Source organism: Microtus oregoni, unplaced genomic scaffold (genome assembly GCF_018167655.1).
Source record: "Microtus oregoni isolate MIOR12 unplaced genomic scaffold, Mior012 000036F_ref0000092, whole genome shotgun sequence".
Taxonomy (NCBI): Eukaryota; Metazoa; Chordata; class Mammalia; order Rodentia; family Cricetidae; genus Microtus; species Microtus oregoni.
The window spans coordinates 5,914,069-5,935,237 of record NW_024543095.1 but is presented as its reverse complement, the minus strand read 5'-3'; the positions used below and the strand labels follow the sequence as shown (position 1 = coordinate 5,935,237).

The 21,169-nt window shown below is 42.9% G+C and overlaps 1 protein-coding gene across 3 annotated transcripts in view; it reads right to left on the bottom strand.

Annotated features, from left to right (window-relative positions):
• Ttc27 (tetratricopeptide repeat domain 27) overlaps positions 1-21,169 on the bottom strand; it is a 126,780-nt gene that overhangs the window by 7,972 nt on the left and 97,639 nt on the right. For all 3 annotated transcript variants that reach the window (XM_041631073.1, XM_041631075.1, XM_041631074.1), the window contains exons 15-16: positions 15,891-15,943; positions 14,255-14,420 (exon numbers count right to left, since the gene is read on the bottom strand). In XM_041631073.1, coding sequence (XP_041487007.1) covers positions 14,255-14,420; positions 15,891-15,943 — 219 coding nt within the window. The remainder of the gene's footprint in view (positions 1-14,254; positions 14,421-15,890; positions 15,944-21,169) is intronic.

The following is a 21,169-nucleotide window of genomic DNA, read 5'->3' as shown; positions in this document are numbered from 1 at the left end:
CTCAGACTGTACCTCAGAGTTTTGAACACTGTTGGTGGATTAAATAGGTTACAGCAGGTTCCATCAGAACACGAAATCTTTGCCATATTTACATTAAGCTGTGCATCTTAGACAACTTCCCTGGAGACACACAAAGACCACCCTCATCTGCCACTCCTTGAATGGCACACAGAGCCAAAGAACCAGCTTGAGAATACTCTAGACCCCTGCTACTTAGTGTGGTCCATGAGCTGCCATCACTAGGAACTTGCTGGAAATACAGAGTCCTATATGCAAGTGCTCCACCACCCTGGGGTAATGAAAGTCCACATTCCTAAAACAGCAAGGCATCAGGACCAGTCAAAACAGCTGCATCGACACCGGGTGGTGGCGCATGCCTTTAATCCCAGCACTTGGGAGGCAGAGGCAGGCGAATCTCTGTGAGTTCGAGACCAGCCTGGTCTACAAGAGCTAGTTCCAGGACAGGCTCCAAAACCACAGAGAAACCCTGTCTTGAAAAACCAAAAAACAAAAACAAAACCAAAAAAAAAACAGCCGCATCGAGAGCAGCAGAGTGGTCACCATCCATGCATGTGCATGAGGGACTGCCTGGGAAGGCGTCAAGCAGCGGTACTGAGGCTGAGGACGGGTTCTCTACTGACAGTCACTGCACACACAGGTGCTCCGAACACTGCAGAGCGAATGTAGATAGCACTCACTACGGCCACCGTAGACACCACTCACTTTCCACCAAATCTGTCAGGGCAGAGACGTGCCCTCAGCACGTGCTGGCTTACTCACCTCCAGTCAGCCCTCCTATCCCTGCTCACTTCCCTACTTCTTAATGTTACTAATTAAGCCATGGGGAAACAGAACCAACCACTGCATCAGCCCTCCACACCCTTCTCCATTTCTGCACCCGTTAGGTACACCACGCTTCTGGCTTGACTTCATTAAGTTCTCCCAATAACTTGGAAGCAGTGGTCTGCTGCCACTTTACAAACTAAAGAACAAAAAAGTCAAACAAGGCTTGCATAAGTAATTGTCAAGGTGACCCAGGAAGTGACTTGTCAGGTTGATGGGGGGGGATATATCTATGTATATGTGTGTGAGGTCAGAGGTCAACCTCAGGTATCTTCTAACTGCACTGTCTTATTTACTTGTTTGTCTTAAAGACTGACTGGTCTGGAGCTCTGCTATGTAGACTGTTGGAAGTATTATTTTACGGTGTGTGACTGTTGTTTTTGCTGCATTTGTTTAACTCTGTGAAGCTGTGATTCTTTGTCCGTCTAAAACTCCTGATGGTCCTAATAGAGAGCTAAACGGCCAGTAGCGGGACAGGAGCAGGGACAGGCAGGGCTGGCAGGCAGAGTATAAATAGATGGAGAACGCTGGGTGAGGAGAAGGAGCAGGAAAAGGAGGAGAGATGATGCTAGAGGCCAGCCACCCATCCATGGAATAAGAGTGAAAGTAAGATATACAGAAGTAAGAAAAGGAAAAAGTCCAGAGGCAGAAGGTAGATGGGATAATTTAAGTTAGAAAAGGAGGCAGGAAACAAGCCAAGCTAAGGTCAGGCATTCTTTACTAAGAAAGAGCCTCTGAGTCTCTAAGTGTGGTTTATTGGCCCCCAAAAAGCCAAGTAAGTAAAACTCTGCATAACAGTAGCCCAGGCTGGCCTCGAGCTCTCACAGAGATCTGCCTGCCATCACACCCAGATTTTTTTTTTTTTTAAATAGATCTCTCACCACTGTTTTGGTTATACTGCACAGCTGGCAAACTCTTGAACCTGCTCGCCTCTACCACCAACCAGAGCATGACAGTTACAGATGTGGCCTCCGTGCCTAGCTTTTATGTGGGCGCTGGGAACAGAACTCAGGACCTCAGGCTTGCACAGCAAGCACTGTGCCCCTGGACCACTCTCAGCTCTGGGGTTGAGATGGGAACAGTCCAGTGACTAGAGCTTCTCCTAAGTGCCCAGTTCATGTGCACATTCAATCCAGCCAGCAATGTGTGCTGCCCTGTGCACTCTGCAGATTAAAAGACTGGAACAACCTCGCCAACGTCACACACATGGGGTGAGGTGTGGGTCTGAACTCACAATGCAAGCCTGAATCCTGCTCTCAAATATGTGCTGTATTAATTAGCAAAGCACAGCCCTGCTTTTCTGTTACCGTCTATCATTTCTTTGTTCACTGCTAACAATCTAGAATCTACCAAGGGGACAGATTTTTGTTTTCTAAGTTACTTTAATTAAAATTTCTCCGAAGACATTAGAGCGCAGATGAAAGAGAAAGGAAATAAGATTCTCATTCTCCCCTGCTAATGTTAGCCTGGGCTTCTTTCTAGTTGTTACTGTGTGTGAGCCTATAATACATCATGTGAACCATTTTATCTTACCGTTGCCATTTAACATTCGATACCAAATTTTTCTATTTTTCCCCAGATGCTCTTACCAGATTCAAACTATTCGCCTGGGCCTGCGGAGTGCAGTCGATTGGACATTCCTGCGCAGTCAGACAGGCTATTTCTGCGTGTGGTCACTGCTGGTGACAGGAGCATAAAGAATACTGAGTACATATCTCTGTACCTAAAGATTTTTCATGCTGAAGCTTCCTTTGGGTTAAAATTTCAAAAGCAAAATTGCGGAGTCAAAGGGAATAAACATTTTTAGGACTCCAGTGAGTTAGTTATACTCCAAAGGGGCACAATCAGGTTAGATGCCCATCGGGAATATACAGAGACATTCCTTTTATTATATAGAAAGGCAGTAGGTTAGAAGCCCACCAGTAGTATGAGGGAACATTCATTTTACTCTCTGTTACCAGCAATGAATGAAAATCTCTAAAAAGTGTTCAATAAAAGGTATTTTTAAGGTATCATTGAAATTAAACCGCACCATTTCCTTAAACAGTTCCAAATGTTTATGAACTAAATATATTTCCTTTCCAAGAAATTAACATTTTTTCTTAATGTACATTGACCTCATTTTTCCCCCAATGTGAAAGTTTTATTGTTCATTGTAAACTAACATATGTTGCTAGCTCCTCCAAGTCCCGGCTCCCGACACCACGTGAAAAAGCAGCGAGTTGTGGGCTGAGGAGGTAACTAACAGAAGAGCCGCCAATGAACAGAGCGGCTAGGGAAGAAGAGGAGAGAAGTGAAGGTCCAGAGAGGGCTGCAAAGTGGGTAAACTTTGCCTACTCTTCTCTCACCTACTACCCACATGCCATATGCCACCAGCATGCGCCAACTACAACACAGAGCAGTGTGAGCCTAGTGCAAGCCAGGGACCACGTGAGCACATCAGGGCTGGGTCAGAGCCACAGGGAGAGGGGCAGGCAGCCTGGCTCCTCTTCCCTCCCAGATCTTCTGGATTCTAGGGTAAACTGATTGCTCAGATGATGGACATGGGAAAGTATATGTCGGCAGAGTCAGGAGCTTCCTGAGGAACCAGTCAGCTAGAGGCCCTACTATACAGAAGAAAATTAGTGAGGGGACTATACTTGGGGATACTCGCCCAGAGGAGGAAAGGGAGGGGGCGAGAAAGAGGCTAAGAAGCACCTGGTGAGGGGAGCAAGAAATTCTAAAACCAGGTGAGGAACCAGTAGTCAGCAGCGCCTGATGAGGCTGACGGCCAGGCATCTGCAGCCATGGTCACACACCCTGTCAGCTGCCCCTCAGCGGGAGAGCAGGCAGCACTAAATGACATGGGCTGCCAAGGCCTCAGGCAGACGCCTCACCAGGAGCTGGCCAAAGGGGACAGGGAAGGGCTGGCAGCAGAGTGGAGGTAAGAGCTTTTGATTTGTTTATGTGGCTAAATTACTTACACATACTTGGAAAACAATGCTAACTTTCAATGCTAATGATATTTTCCTGTCTGTACCATGATACATTAAAGGGATAAATCTACTCCCTGGCCATTATAAGGGGAAGTTCATTAGCCTTTTTCTCTGAGACTAAGTCTAACAGGCTACACTGAAGAGTTCTTCTTCAGTCTGAACACTCTTCACGGGTCTGGACGCCCTTCCCGACCTGAGAGCTTGGAACATTTCACCGATGTGCATGTACCCCTGCACAATTTTCATCTTGGTATTTAATTTCAGTCTCCAAAAGCCTTCTTTAAACATTCTAACTTGTTCTTCATAGCTTGGTGCCTGTTTCTTAATATTACACATAAACAAATGCATGCCTCTTATTTATTTTAAAATATGTGTGTATGCGTGCTGGGTGTGTGCCTGTGTTCCCGCGCATGCTCATGAACATGTGCCCATGCCACAGTATGCAGAGGAGTTACTTCTCGTCTTACACCATGTGGGTCCCACGTACTGAACTCAGGTGGTCAGCCTTGCTGGCAGGCTCCTTCACCCACTGAATCATCTTGCTGGCCCCACTTGTCTCTCTTTGAAAAGATTTATTATCTTTTTTTTTTTTTTTTTTTTTTTGGTTTTTCGAGACAGGGTTTTGCTGTGGCTTTGGAGCCTGTCCTGGAACTAGCTCTTGTAGACCAGGCTGGTCTCGAACTCACAGAGATCCGCCTGCCTCTGCCTCCCGAGTGCTGGGATTAAAGGCGTGCGCCACCATCGCCCGGCGATTTATTATCTTTTTATCAATTCCTATTTTTCCCCTAGTGCTGGCGATTGCACTGAGGGCCGCACACATGCCATAAACACACAATCCTCTAGTGGCCCAGCCCTCCTCCTATTTTTAGCAACTCTCTGTCGTTCCTAGGCATTCAAACCTCTGATAGTGTCTAAAGGAAAGCCCTTGGCATGACTAATTGAGGGTTCTCTGGCTTCCCCTCAAGACACCTCTGCTGCTTCTACCAGCTCCCAGTGAGGTGTTGGATCTGTTCTGAAGACTTACTTCCCAGATCCACGCCACACTCACAGTCAGACCTGCAGCTGTTTTCTCCATGACAGAGAGTATAAAACGGTGGCAAAACACAGTTTCTCTCAAATTCATGTCCACCTCGGCCCCAGAATATGACTGGGGGAAATAGGGTCTTTGCAGATGGAATTAGTGGCAATGAGGTCATACCGGACCAAGGTGGTCCCTCAGTAGAGTGGCTGGGAATGGATGTCATTCCATTGACTTCTCTCATGTAAGGAGGAGAACTCAGACACACAGGGAAGGAGATGCAGACATGGCTGAGTTTGGAGGAGGAAGGTCTAGGCCACTAGAAACTGAAAGGACTTCCCTCTAGGATTCTCAGCAACATGACAAGTTAACACTCTGATTTTGGATTTCTGACTTTCAGAGCTGAACGACGAGAAGAAACTTTACGCAAGACACCAAGCTTGTAGAAATTTGTTACAGCAGCTCTAAAGAGAACCAAGACACTATGGAAAACATTCAAACAAGCTCTTCCCAGGCACTGACCTGGCCAGGCCTGGCTTCAGTGCAGGAAGTCACAAAACAATGTCACCCTCAAGGCCTGTCCCCTCTGTGGCTGGTGACCCCATACTTTGCTTGCTAATCAGAAGTACCTCCCCATGTAGAGAAGGTTTAGATGATAAGTCTCTTGTGATTTCTTGATTATATGTGTTTCCTCCACCCCCAAGTTGATAAAAATACCTACCAAATTTTCCTCAAGTGCTCTTACGGCTTCCCTGCTTGACAATAACAACTACTTTCCGATGCACTTGCATGCAGCAGGCAGCAGGCCACACCCACTACTAACTCACTTGAGCCTCATAACACTCCTTTCTGTGAGGCCGTTCCATTTCATCCCGACCTTATGAAACCAGGGCATGAAGTGGTTAGCTAACCTGCCCAAGATCACGTGGCTAGTGAGTAGCTGAGAGGTGGGGGACAAACTCAGGCTGCCTAATTCCCACCTACACTTACCTACATTATCATTCTGTTTAGAATTCTAATTTAAATATTTCGCCCATCTGAACGTATTTTGGTTTATGGATGGATGCAGAACTTAAGTTTTTGGACTTAATGTCTGGCTAACTACTTTGTACATATTGAATATTCTATTCTTATAACAAAGATTTCAAAATATGCCACTATTACTTATGTGAATGTGTTTGTGGATTCTACATTCAGTTCCCCTTCATTCCTATAGCAGATGTTAACTCTTTATATCATAAAGATATTATTAGCTTTTTGCCTTTCTTGTTATAAATATTTGTCACATGTTTTTTTAATGTGGTCATAAAAATTCCTTCCAGTTTTCCTTTATTGCCTTTAGTAAGCATTCTCTTCTCTTCCTAATTTTTCTAGGAGACCAAGTATTTGGCATATATTTAGTCCATTTGGAGCTCATTTGGTGCATCATTAAACACTCTAAATAAATATTTGAAGCCTGGATGCTTAAGAGATTTTTTAAAATGTCAACGATGTAGCTTATTATGATAAATATGGGACAGAGAAATAAAATAAAATTAACTAAATTAATCAAAATCCCATTATAGCTTTTCGCCAAGATGGTGCTGACAGAGAAGAAAGGAGTTCCTGCTGTCTGTGGCCAAGGCCTAAGCAAAGGCTCTGAAAAGAGAGAAGGCAGTGCTGAGAGGGATCCACAACCAACCACAAAAAGATCTGTCACCCACCTCCCAGGCCAAGACCCTGAGGCAACTGAAATAGTTCAAATACCCTCTCAAGAGCACTTCCACGAGAAACAAGGTTGGCCACTGTGCTATCATTATGTTTCCCCTGACCACTGAGTAGCCATGAAGAGACCAGAAGACAAAACAAGAACTCATGTGTGCTCAGTGCAAATGGCAAGGCCAACTGGCACCAGATCAAACAGGCTGTGAAGAAATCCTATGATACTGATGTCAAAGTCAGTACTCCTAACGGAGAGAGGAAGGTGTGTGTTCATCTGACTCCTGATTCTGATGCTTTGAATGTTACCAGCAAAACCAGAATCATTTCAACTGAGACCATCTGCTAACTCTAAGTATAGTTTTCATCATACAATTCATTTTTGGCTAAATATTTATTAAATATTTTACTCTTTTGAATATATTATAAATGGAATTGATTGTGCAATTACTGATCAGTGAAGGAGAGGCCAGCCCATGGTGGGTGGTGCCATCCCTGGGCTAGTGGTCCTTGGTTCTATAGAAGGTGGGCTGAACAAGCCACGGAAAACAAGCCAGTAAACAGCTTCCCTCCACGGCCTCTGCATCAGCTCCTGCCTCCAGGCTCCTGCCCTGTTTGAGTCCCTGTCCTGACTTCCTTCAGTGATGAACAGCAGAGTACTATGTGTATCTATATAAGACTCAACAACGTGAAAACCTTTGCTTCTGTAACTCTGTAGATCTTCTTTTCATTGTTTATATCAATAAACTAAGTCTTTAGATACTGTGTACCCTACACATAGACTAAACTCTTTAAATGCACCAGTTTTCAAACTATACAGAAAACAAACCGTGGAGTTGCAAATTAAAGTTAAACAATACGAGCTTTTTAAAACTTGTAGAAAACAAAGAGGGTTACAAACTTGTTACAACAACGCTATACACTGTGTCTAGTGTGGCCCATATTTCTTCATCCAGGCTGAGTTATTCTTTAGTATTCTTTATCCAAATACATCCTTTCCTACCAGAAACTCCTACAGGGTAGGCTTGGGTAACAAATCCCTTGAATTTCTTAAAAATCCATAAGAATATCATAATTTGTACCTCATTTCTTTGTGCATTTTTGGTTTTTGAAATAGGTCTTATTAAGTAGCTTGGGTTGCCTTCAAACTGTGAACCTTCTGCCTCGGTCTCCTCAATACTTGGAATACAGACACAAATCACCATTCCCAGACACTCAGTTTTGTCAAGATTCCTAGTTTGGTAAACTTTTTTGTTGTAACTATATAAAAACAAAACAAAAGCTCATCTATTTCTCACCTCTGTCCCAGACCAAGCTTGAGGAATGCACCAAGTGCAGATGACTGTGGGCGACCACACTCATCTCCAGAGAGAGCGGAAGGCCTCTCATAATGGAGAGGCAATTCTAACACAAACGCAGGAAAATCTTGGCAGAAAGAGAAGGCATGTCCATCCTCTTCCCTAACACTAACCTTAAGGTCCTCAGTCAAATCTCATCACAATCTTGGCCCACTGCACAGGGTTTAGCCCTCTTAATCCTGGAGGTCTTCGTAGCAGGAAGGAATAGAACTACCTTGGGTCCTGTTACAAAAACTTCCAGGAGGGCTTCAGGCCAGAAATAAAGCGATTTCCAACCTCCCTTGTTTGGCTAACTTTGCTCTCCACTTGGAGATCTCCAAGTAAGATGCTGTTTCCTGGACCAATAAACCTAACACTTGGCTTCCCCAAACCCCAGTTAGGAGGAGAAGATAGCCAGCTTAACGTTTTCCTTTGTGTTCCTTCTCAATAACAACAAAAAATAAAACCAAAACACTCTAAAGAGCTGTGACAGTGTGGTGTTAGGGAGATAGATTGCTCAGTCAGTAAGCTGCTTCCTGGAGAAGCAGGAAGCCCTCAGTTCAAATTCACAGCCTCAGGCCATGTACCAGGAGTGCTGGTGTGACCTATAATACTAGCACTAGGGAGGCAGAGACAGGAGGATCCCTGGGGTTTGCTGGCTACCTATTCTCTCCAAGCACACGGTTCCAGTTCAGTGAGATGCTGTCTCAAAAACCAAGATGATAAGCCACTGAGGAAGACAACCAACACAAACCTCTGGCCTCTACAGGCACAAGTGTGTATGCAACCATGCACAAACACTCACATATGTATACACACAGAGAGAGACAGACAGATACACACACACACACACACACACACACACACACACACGCACACACACAGCTCTAGGTTAAAGAGGCCAGGTCTCAAGCCCTGGCTCCCCTGCTCTCCATGGCCTGTCAGCTAGAACACATCAACTTCATTAGCTTACCCTGCCAGCCTAAGATTCCTCGGCAGTAGACTGGAGATAGCATCTATTTTCCAAAGCTGTAATTATACAAAGTGGATCTGTTTCCTCTCTCCTTTCTCTCAGGTAATACTCAATCATCATTTATTCTAAGACTTTAATTTGGTTGGCAATGTGCCCTGCTGCCCATCAATAGCACCTTTTCATGACTCCAAAGAAAATATCAAACAGAAATCTACACAGAGAATATCAATATACAGCTATCTATGATAGTTATGTGATACTTGGAAAGCAGCAGCGAACTGTGATGGCAGAAATCTGAAGGGAATTACTTAGTTGGGGAAAGGGTGGTGGTGGCTCAGCTGACCAGAAGGGACATAAGAGGACTCTAGTGACAAAAATGGGAGTCATGGCTATATTAGAATATATAACAGTCAAAAAGCATAAAGCTTAATAAACTGCATGTTTAATTACAAGTAACCTATACTTCAATTAAGAAAATATTGTTAGAAACCGCTCACACGAACATTAATCTGAGGAGGAAATACTTCACACAAATCTTCCCACAGACATCAAAGTACGTGAGATTCTAATGCTTCAGTTCCCACTAACTACATACGCTTTCCAGGCCTCACTGTAATAGTCAGCACCTTGAAGAATCCACTCCAAATACTGTACTCTATAAAGATAATCCATGTTAAGTGGCTAGAATACATTAAGCACTCAATATGTGATTAATAGATTTTACTATGTAAAACTGAAATTCCTTTTCCAGATGATTGGTTGCCAACTGTAGTGGTTTGAATGAAAAAACGTTCCCCATGGGCTCATAGGGCGTGGCGCTATTGTGGTCTTCTTGGAGCAGGTGTGGCCTTGTTGGAGGAAGTGGGTCACTGGGGGCGGGCTTTGAGGTTTCAGAAGCCCAAGTCAGTCCCAGTGTCTCTCTCTTCCTGTTGTCTGTGGATCTGGATGCAGAACTGTCAGCCACCTCCGCAGCACCATGCCTGCCTGCCATGATGATAACAAACTAAACCTCTGAACTGCAAACCAGCCCCAATTAAATGTTTTCCTTTAGCTAGGCATGGTGGCACACATCTTTAATCCCAGCACTCAGGAGGCTGAAACATGTGGATCTCTGTGAGTTCGAGGCCAGCCTGGTCTACAGAGTGAGTTATGGGACAGTTACACAGAGAAACCCTGTCTTGAACCAGAGACCCTCCCCACAAAAGATTTTCCCTTATAAGAGTTGCATAGTCATAGTGTCTCTTTCCAGCAATAGAAACCCTAACTAAGACACCAACTCATCAAAAATAAGTCTAAAATTAAGAAACCAGTAAGAAATAACCGGTCACTTAGAATTTGTCCAAGGAAAGAAGCATCCACACAAGGATTTGCTCACCCACTTGTAGAAACTTGGAAAATGAACAAGGACTAATTATAAAAACAAAAATCAGATTTAATGACTGGTAAGAAAGAGCAAGAATGTAAGTGCAGACATTAGAAAAACCATGCTAGGTAGTGCTGATACAGAACACTGTGCCTGAGTTTTACCAATCTATACTTCACTCTCAGTTAAGGCTGAAGAAACAACAACAAAGATATACTGGTAATAGGCTCGCTCACTGATTCCCTTTACAAATATTAGAAGAAGGAAATAAAACAGGGTAATTTGCAGCTAGTTTACACCACTGTCTGTATTATAAAAAATACAAATTTATACATTTTTATATACTCACTATGGGGAAAAACTAAATCACCATAATCCATACCTATAAAAAAAGAATGAGGGTTAGAACTTTAGTAGAGTACACAAAAAGGAAAAGAAAAAAAGAATTTCAAAGCAAGTTAAAATAGAATGGGGTCAACAGTGTCAAACAAAAGAATATCAGAGATTTTTCTGAAAGACAACTGCTACCAAATATATCGAGTCAAATTAAGTTTTACCCAAGATAAAAACATTCCAGGCCACCTACCGATTGTCGTGGTGCACACTGACCGACTGCTGTAATGTGTGCCAACAGACAATACACTACAAAGCAATGCATGCCAGAGCCGATTGCCAGTAACCAGGACTCTGTGCCAAAGATGGCTTAGCCACTAGAAAGTGATTGTGCCCATGGCTGCAGAAGCTAACCAGTGTCATCAGAATTCTATGACATTTCTCTAGAGAGCCACTTGCAGGGCTTCCCCAAGAAACAAACAGACACATGGTCTTCCCATGTTATTTCTACAACTGAATGTCTGAGGGTTCTCTACGGTGCTAATGAAGGTCAGCTGACCCGAGTCACTGGTTACCTAGAAATGACATCTCGGTACTATCTCCTCAGTAAGTCCAAATGTGCACATCAGGCTAACAGCTCTAACATGACACCGTGAGAGCCCATGGTGCTGCTCACCGTGCTTCACAGACATTTCATAGAACAATGCTAGATCTCGGTGCACACAGGACTGCAGGAGGACAGTCTCAATGCTAGATCTCGTGCACACAGGACTGCAGGAGGACAGTCTCAATGCTAGATCTCGGTGCACACAGCAGGACTGCAGGAGGACAGTCTCAATGCTAGATCTCGGTGCACACAGCAGGACTGCAGGAGGACAGTCTCAATGCTAGATCTCGGTGCACACAGCAGGACTGCAGGAGGACAGTCTCAATGCTAGATCTCAGTGCACACAGCAGGACTGCAGGAGGACAGTCTCAATGCTAGATCTCGGTGCACACAGCAGGACTGCAGGAGGACAGTCTCAATGTTAGATCTCGGTGCATACAGCAGGACTGTAGGAGGACAGTGTCAATGTTAGATCTCGATGCACACAGCAGGACTGCAGGAGGACAGTCTCAATGCTAGATCTCGATGGACACAGCAGGACTGTAGGACAGTCTCAATGCTAGATCTCGGTGCATACAGCAGGACTGTAGGAGGACAGTGTCAATATTAGATCTCGGTGCATACAGCAGGACTGTAGGAGAACAGTGTCAATGCTAGATCTCGGTGCATACAGCAGGACTGTAGGAGGACAGTCTCAATGCTAGATCTCGTGCACACAGGACTGCAGGACAGTCTCAAGAATCCAACGTCACCCTTGACTCCTGCAAAATAACACTCAACTTCTAATGAAACCAATTACAAAGTCATTTAAATATTCATGCTTTGGGTCTGGAAAGATAGCTCAGTGGTTAAGAGCACTGGTTGCTCTTCCAGAGATCCTAGGTTCAATTCCCAGCACCCACTCGGCAGCTTACAACTGTCTGTAACTCCAGTCCCAGGGGATCCAATGTCCTCTTCTGGCTTCCATGGGCACTGCATGCATGTGGTATACATACACGTAGGCAAAACTCTCATATACATTAAAATAAATGTTCATGCTTAGATAAAGTAAGTGTGTATCAACACTCTGATTTGAGAAAATGGAATAATGAGGGGAAAATAAAATAGAAAATGTTAACTGGCCATGAATGTAAATAAATTCTAATAATTTTATCTCACAAATAAGCAAATTTTCACAAAAGTTCCCATAAGACAATGTGCTAAGACACACATAGGATTACAAAATTGTAAATGGAAACCAGCACGATTTACTGTGGTTGAAAACGGTTTTCTATGAACCTGAGCAGAGGTACATGCCTCTAATTTCAGCACTCAGTAAGCAGAGGTAGGGAGTTCAAGGCTGGCCCTCTCTACACAGCAAGTTCCAGGACAGCCAGGGTATGTAGAGAGACCCTGCCCCCACTTCTACCTCCAAAAAAAAAGGGAAAACAGAAAAAGAAAAGAGCGTAGATCCCTGGAGGAGTGAGGAGCTATAAATGACTGCTAAAGCCAGTTTGAAAAGTTCAGTTAGGACGACAGCTAAGGCTGGAGCTGTGGCTCAGGGCTGGAGCGCTTGCCTGGCAGGTGCCCAGCCCTGGCCCCGTCCTCAGCAGCCCAGGACGGGAGGTGAAGCATGGCAGGCAGTTTGTGCTGGGAAAGTTATGCTTAAGATTTTTTTCGTTTTCTGAAAAATGCTTAAATATATCCCTTAAATGTGTTTCTTGGGTCCTTTTACTGTTACTTTTATTTATTACTGTGCTTTTATTTGTTAGCCAAGTAAACAACTCAGAGTTTTATCTTTAGAATCAAATAATTACTCTCAGAGCGTTTCTGTTGGAACGCAGCAGCACGACTCTCTTCCCTCTAGCTCATCCGCTCACAGACAAACATGGCAGCTGCATCGTAACAACTTGCTTCATCCTGAGAGGGAGGCTCCGGAGCTGGTGCCCAGTTAGGAAAGGAAATTCAAACATTCACCAATCCCACTCAGATGCTATACTTGCAAGAGACAGGAATCATCCAGACAGATCCTGTTTTCTTCGAAACAATTGTTCCACATCTTCTTGCCTTTTTTCTGAAATACTTGTCTCTCAGTTTTACCATAATTGATATACCATAGTCAATGAAAATCGGCATTACCTTGGTGACTTCATAACTCTTTAAAAAAGAAATTCCTTTTCAAAATAATCTTTAGGATGGCTTTTTATATGAGCCATCAGTTCCTTTAAGATACTTGAAGTTATAGATTTTCTCAGTGAATTACATGGAACCACAGCCTTAAAGTCACCTTGGCCAATTACATATGTATGCTTCCAAAACATGTACATGAGCCAAACACAGGGGAGTTAAGATAGGATTGTGATAAGCTGTGTTTAGAACTGGGATATTTATGCCATGAGATTTGCAAGGTATTATCATATATTAGATGTTACTTCTGTGTTTGTGCTGTATGGTTTTTATAAATTGAATTTCATCTTTTTAAATAGCATATGTTGACTACTACAAGAGCAAAAGAATAAAGTGCTGTTTTCTAGCCCTCTGACACCAGAACCCATAAACTCCTGAGTATTGTCTCTTTGTACACTGCCTTATAATATAATTCAACCCAAAAGGTCTTGCTTATTTCATGCTACTATGCAGAAAACATAGTGGCTGCAAATCTCAATACTCTCTTCAAGAATAACTTCATCTAAGCAGAAAGACTGCATCTTCAGTGTTGTAAACAAAATACCACCCATTCTTCCTATGCTGTCCAAGCCGTGGATGCACGCAGCAAGTGCTGCATGAATGTATACAGAATTTGCTCCCACTATTACAAACCACAGAAAGCAGAGTTACCCAAAGAGTAAGTAATGCAAGGAGCTTCTATTTTGTCTCTGCACGCTGACAGCATGTGTGTAAACCATGAGTCAGACTTCCATACATGAGCTGCAGCAATACTGTGTGTGACTGCACAAATGCACTTAACATCGACATGCCAGGAACGCTAAGTAACCAGAATGGATGACTGAAGAACAGAAATGCGGTTTACATACATTACATGTGTTTAATATTAAAGAAAACAACGTATATCACAGAACAGAAAAACAGTAAAACCAAGCTGAAATAACAAAATGTGAACCTCCTACCTGAACATCTTTGTATTTTTCTCGTAGGTCCAGGAGCCGGTGGTAAGCTTTAATGGCTTCTGCAAACTCCCCAACGTCTGTGCTAGTGAGAATATAGTTTTCCCAGATTTGCCAGTGTTCATAGTTACATTTGAGAGCTTCTTGTAAAGTTCTAAAAGCTTTGACTCTGTGGGAGGTCAGATTTTAAAGAAAGGAACAATGAATTCTTTCCAATTAAGACAAATTGTGGCTACGTGCATATGACGTGAATGGGAATGGTACTCTTCAATCGCCTGTATCAATGCATCACTTGGGAATCAGATGCCCAAACAGCATAGAATCACCAAGGTTCTCTGTATAGTTCAATAACTACATGAGGGGCACAGAGAACTCTATGGATATATGTCTTCCCTAATTTATTCACAGCCAATAAGGACATTACAACAAGGCATCAATCTCAATATTGCCCCAAGAACAGGCTGATTCAAGTACCAGACTCCAGTCAAGAGTGACCTACCCAGTGCGGCTGTAACCTGCATCCTGCAAGACGGAGAAGGGGAAGCATAGCAGTGGGCAGGACAGACATGAGGTCAAAAAAAGTTTATATCCTGTTGGGTAATTTTGTAGACTGCCCTGTCTTTGCGTAGACCCCTCCCACCCCCGCCAGGTTATATGATTTTGTTTTGTAGATTTATCTAGAGTGTCAGGAGCATTTGCCTTTTCTTTATCCACTCCAGTTAGCTCAGTTCTCCCAGTTTCCAGGTCCCTCCCTACTCTGTCTCAAACACTGCCTCCTGATACATAGTCCCCAAAGTTTCTCTCTGTTGGTTTCCCACCAAAATCTCAGGCTATTCCCAACAGTATAGTCTCAACATGCTCGTCAGGGTTAGAAGACAGTGAGTCGAGCGTGACCCCTTTTCCATCCTTCTTCACTAGAGATCTTACATTACTCTACAGCTGGACTACTTTCCTTCCACCTCCTAAAGTAACTCACTCGATTATGTCACTCTACATTTGGTCACATGGCTTTCTTTGCCGAAAAGGTGTCCTCTATCCTTTCCACGTCCTTCAAATCTAGCTTCAGCACAAGACAAGCATCTGTGAGTCAGGCTCCCAGACCTTCTCCTCTGAGCTCCTCCCAGGACTACATACATTCCTGACCGCAGCAGATGAGCAGGGCACCTACTCACGCTTGATGCTTACCACGTACGGCTTGTGTCACTAATCAGCTTTTAAAATAATACTGCAGACTGATTGGTTTCTTAAATCTACATCTCCAGAAGAATAGGGTCATGTTTATATTTTATAAAAATGTCTAAGACAAGCAATTAATAAGAAAACTACCAACTGAGTTGAACAACTATAGGTTTGTTTGGTTTTATCATGTAATGAAATTTAAGCAGAAAAATTGGTGGCAAAGAACAATTTTTAAAGATATTTCTTTATTATGCATAATGCATACTTATTATACATTAAATGTTTTCAATAAATAACTATACAATTAGAATTCAAAGGTTCACTAAGTTATTGTAACTTACATACAAGCACAGGAAAAAAGAAACAAAGAGCTAGACACAGATTTTAAACATTCAGTTGGAGGAAATCTTATTAATTTTAGGGGGAAACCAAGTTCTTCATATGGGAGTTGTGTACTTACTTTTGTTTTAATCGAATATAAGAAGTGGATAAATTGTTCCAAGCCTCGGCGTTCTGAAACAATGAATGATCCAGTTAGAGACTGTTCTTAGGTAAGACACTTGCTAAAACCAAAATACAACCCATTTTCCTAGTCTGATATGTACTCCTAAGAAACAAAAAACCACAATTTTCAGTAATGTATTTGAAAGAAAAAAAATGGCATAAAGTTAAACTTTATTTTTATAGCTTACAAAAGAAATTTAAAAACCCCAATCAGCCAATGACCATAGCACTGACTCAGTTCAGTTAAATTTTTATTTTCAAATTTTGACATATAAAATAGTTAGAAAATTTATAATATAACTAATATGTCTATATTTATTATTATTCAAGTAAAATCAAGACTTACATAAATATTGATTCTAATAAGAACGTTATGAATTCTACTTTTTTTAATTTTTTAATAAAATATAGCTTTTAACTGCCACACATAGGATTTTAAAGTTAAATGGTACTGACTGCCCTGTCCAGATGTGGCAAAGCTAGTACCTGGCTAGCCTTCTCACCATAAAACTCTACAGAGTAAACAAAGTAAGCACTGTGTGGGGGAGCTGGAGACAGCAGCACAGGAGCGACCCTGCAGGTGGGGGAGGGGAGCACTATGGGGTCTCAGCAGGCAGTCCAGCCGCTGCCTGGCCCCCACACAGACAGGCAGACGCTGGTCACAGCACAGGCCGCTGAGATGAAGGAAGGGGACCAGACTACAGGGCTGAGAAGGCAAATGGGATCTGCAGCAAAACGCCATAGAAGAGAGGTAAAAGATCAAGTTCTAGAAAGTTCAGTAAGCATCCCGAGTCCTAGGATGGGCAATAAGCTTTACTACACCACTAGACTTTCTGGGGCACGACAAAAAACAAAACAACAACAACAACAAATAAATATCAAAATGCTTCGTGCTAGAGGTCACACAGTACCAGGAGTTTAAAGTTCTGACCAATCAGGAGGAAGAGTTCTTACTGTCTAACATGACAATCAACTCGGTCCAAGAAAGCTTATCTCCTAACAGGACGATTATAACTTAGAAAACAACAGTCCCAAATTTATTCTAACAAAGCTTAATTCAAGATAACCCATAAGTAAATTAACTGAATGTGAAAATAAAGCTCAGTCTTCCAGAAGGAAAATAAGGAAACGCAGAGACTTAACAACCACATACAATGTATAGGGCACAACAATAAAAGAGGTCAGAGCCAAGCACGGGGGTAAATCCCAGTGCTCAGGAGGTAGAAGCTGGGGATAGGAGGCTTGAGGCCAGCCTGGACTATACTACTGAGTTCAAGGCCAGCATGAACTATGTAGTAAAATACTGTCACAAACAAAAAGAGAGAAATAAAGATAACTGACAGATAGCAGGAAGGGAAGAAAGAAAAGGGAGGGAGGGAGGGAGGGAGGGAGGGGGAGGGAGAGAGGGAGAGGAGGGATGGAAGAACAGAGGAACAGAGGGAGGGAAAGAGGGGCGAGGACCAAATAAACTGGTAAAGTTGAAAAGAGGTGAAAGAAGTTTCACCCATAACCAAAGATAGATAAAAATGAAAATAGAACAAAATAGGCAAGAGCTGCCGGCACAAGCGAGAAAGGACTTGATGATGGTTATCACAGCACACTCACAGACTTAGAAGACATGGACACAGTGAGAGGACGGTGGGGACTGAGCGCATGACAAATGCTGATTCAGTCGCACTGTCTTTCGTCCAATTGGTCCAAGGGATGCTCTGTGTGGCCTGCTGGAAATCACAGAGCAATGGGAAGTGCGAAGGGAAACCGTGCCGGACACCGTAAGCATATAAAACACTTACAATTAGAGTGCCAGAAAGAAGAGAGGCCAGGCAACTCAGTCAGAGTGGGAGGAGCATGTGTGAGGCCCGCATTCAATCCCCATCGACACAAGCCAGAAGGATAAACAGTAGAAAAAACAATAGCTAAAGATTCCCAAATTTGATGAAACTTACCCATAACACCCCCCAAAAATGTTAAAGTCCCCAAGAAAAACATACACAGAGAAAAAAATCATCATACTAATACTGCTTTTAAAAAAGGTCAAGACAGGTGGTGGCAGCACACATCTTTAACTCTAGCACTTGGGAGACAGAGGCAGACGGATCTCTGCAAGTTCAAGGCCAGCCTGGTCTATAGAGAGAGTTCCAGGACAGTAAAGGCTACACAGAGAAACCCTGTCTCAAAAAAATAACGGGGGGGGGGGGATTGTGGAGGCAGATATATTAAAGATACATTATACATAAGAGGAAAAATGTGTCCAAAGGATAAAAATTTTAAATTAATATACAAAACAACTATTGCTCTATGTTCTGCTGATACACTACAAAATAAATTTAAACCTAGCAGTATTTATAACAGGATCAAACAATCTCAATTCAGGCTTGCATCTTAAAGAAATTACAAACTATGTCCACATAAAGATTTTTATAAAATGCTCATAGCAGGGTTATCACACTACTGCAGCACAAACAACACAAAGATGAGGTCTGCACTCACTATCGATGCCACAAAGCATTAAAAAGACAACTATTACAACTAACAGCACACAAATTCTGAAATGCATCCCAAGAGAAAGAACTATGAACAAGTGAGCTTCTAATGTGCAGTTAACTAAAGCAAAGGTATGGAATAACATACAGAGAAAAACAGTAGCACAGCTACTGAGGGACAGAGGAGGGAGCTCACGGGGACAGGAAAGGAGACAAGAGGAAGGCTCTGGGGGCAATGGCGTTTTGTAGCCTACTTTTCCAGCCAATCCACACTGTTCATTTGAGAGTTGCATGCAGTCTTGAAGTTACACTGCATGTAAAGGATGAAAAAGAAAAGAAGGCAGATGATATTTGGTTACTATTTCAATTATACAATTTGCTATGCATTTGAGATGAATGATGAACTCTGAAAATCAGGAGTTCATTACACAAATGCCTATTATTAATACAATCTTCTTTGTTTTCATTAGACCCAAGTTATTCAGCAATTTAGACATTTATAAACGGTAACTGCAGGGGCTGCAAAGGTGGAGCCATGGGCAAGTGCTCATTGCACATGCAAGAGGGCCTGAGTTCAGAAGCCCAGATGCTTGTGAAAAGCCCAGGATGGTGAGACAGAAAAGATGTCTCTAGAGCCGGTGGCCAGCCATCCTCGTCAGTCAGGTGAGCTCCAGGCTCAGTGAGAGATCCTGCCTCAAAAAAGTAAGTGAAAATGAAAGAAACACCTGATGCCAATTTATGAGCTCTACATATTCACACACAGGTAATACACATTCATACATGTAATGCCCCCACACACAGAGTGAGAGAGAAAGGGTGATCCACCAAACTATAGTAAGTTATGTGTACACTGCAAAGACCAAATGCGAGACTGAGAAAGCTGGGGATTGAGGCCCTGGCGGACAGCATCAAATGTCTGGAACATGATGTGCTGTCATAAGTTTTAATTGTGTTCATAATTTCCATGGAAGATTGTGTGGAAAATTGACAGCAATACTCTAAAGAATGAAATCAGGATTATTATAAGATGCACACAGGCTTGGATTTGATTCCTAATACAATAAGGAATCAAATTTATTATTATTTGTGGCTAATAATATTATTGTGGCTAATAACATGCTTCTGCCACAGAGTATTTGATCACGTATTTGAGAGATGGGAGAAGAAAAAGGTAGAAAAGAAAGGGAAATAATAAGAAGCAGGGGGCTAGCAGGATGCTTCAGTGGGTCAAGGTGCTCGGTGCCAAGCCTAACAACTTGAGTTTGATCACCGGGACCTACAAGGTAGAATAAAATCAACTCCACAGGCCTCCTCTGGCCTCCATATGCATGCATACCATGTACATTCTCCCCCAACACACAGGGAGGGAGGGAGGGAGAGAGGGAGGGAGGGAGAGAGGGAGGGAAGTTGGTTGGTAGTCAGTCTTAGAAAAAGGAGGAAAGAAAGCAGGTTTTAGGTTTTCCACACCCGCGGTGGTAATACCACGGTGCAGATCAAATGAAACCCATATCAACACCTCAGATACCGCCCATATGTTTCATTTATTTATTCATTTATTTAGCGTCTGCAGAAGTTGATGTTAAAATTTGACATGAAAATTTAAGGAACCCTGAATAGCCACAACAATCATGGCAAAGAACCAAGTTCCAGTGCTCGCACTCAGCATTCTTTTTTTTTCTTTTTTAATTTATTTATTTATTAAAGATTTCTGTCTCTTCCCCGCCACCGCCTCCCATTTCCCTCCCCCTCCCCCAATCAAGTCCCCCTCCCTCGTCAGCCCAAAGAGCAATCAGGGTTCAATGGGGATGTTCTATCGGTAACTAACCAAGGCCAGCTGGCCTGGATCTGAAAAAGCCTGGGATAAAATCGGACTCGCTGAACATAGTGGACAATGAGGACTACTGAGAACTCAAGAACAATCGCACTCAGCATTCTTAAACCTCACCTTGACGCCTCTGTGAGTGGGCTAGCACACAGACGCGATAGCTGATGAACTCTAACTGGCAGTCTATAATTGAACCCGTATTTACGGTCAACTGATTTTTTTACCAGAATGACAAGAATATTCAGTGGGGGCAAAATAGTCTTTTAAACAAACGACTGGTATTACTGGACATCCACAGGTAAAAGAAAGAAACTGGAACCCTTCCTTACTCCATACACAAAACTTCTTAAAAAGTCTGGAGCTGAAACGACACAAGCTCTTAGAAGAAAAGGGAAGGACAGCACTGGAATCATAGCTCAGTGGTAGAGCACTTGCCTAACATGTACGACACTCTGAATTCAAGCTCCAATAATGAAAGAAAAAAAATAAAGGCTGAGGGGTTTTGGTCATCGGGCCTTGCTCTGGCAATGAACTAGAAACAGAGAGAAAGGAACAGATGAGTTAGTTGCCATCACTGGACTAGACAGGATCTTGAATTCAAGGTCAGCCAGCTGGAGATGCACAGTGAGATCCAGGTCAGCACACACAATAACAAGAACTGGTTTCCAAAACTCCAGACTAAACAAACACAAAACGTTTGAAGCTTTTGAGCCAACAAGGTGGTTCTGTGGATAAAAGTGCTTGCTGCATACAGGCCTGAGGTTCTGAACTGGGTGCCCAGAACTCAGGGAAAGAGAGAAGCAACTCCAGAGATTGTTCTCTGATCTTCACACATGCCCCACATGCACCACGCCCATACACACACAACACACACAATAACAATAACAATAAGGGCCGGAGAGAACCTCAGCAGGTAAAGGCTGACAT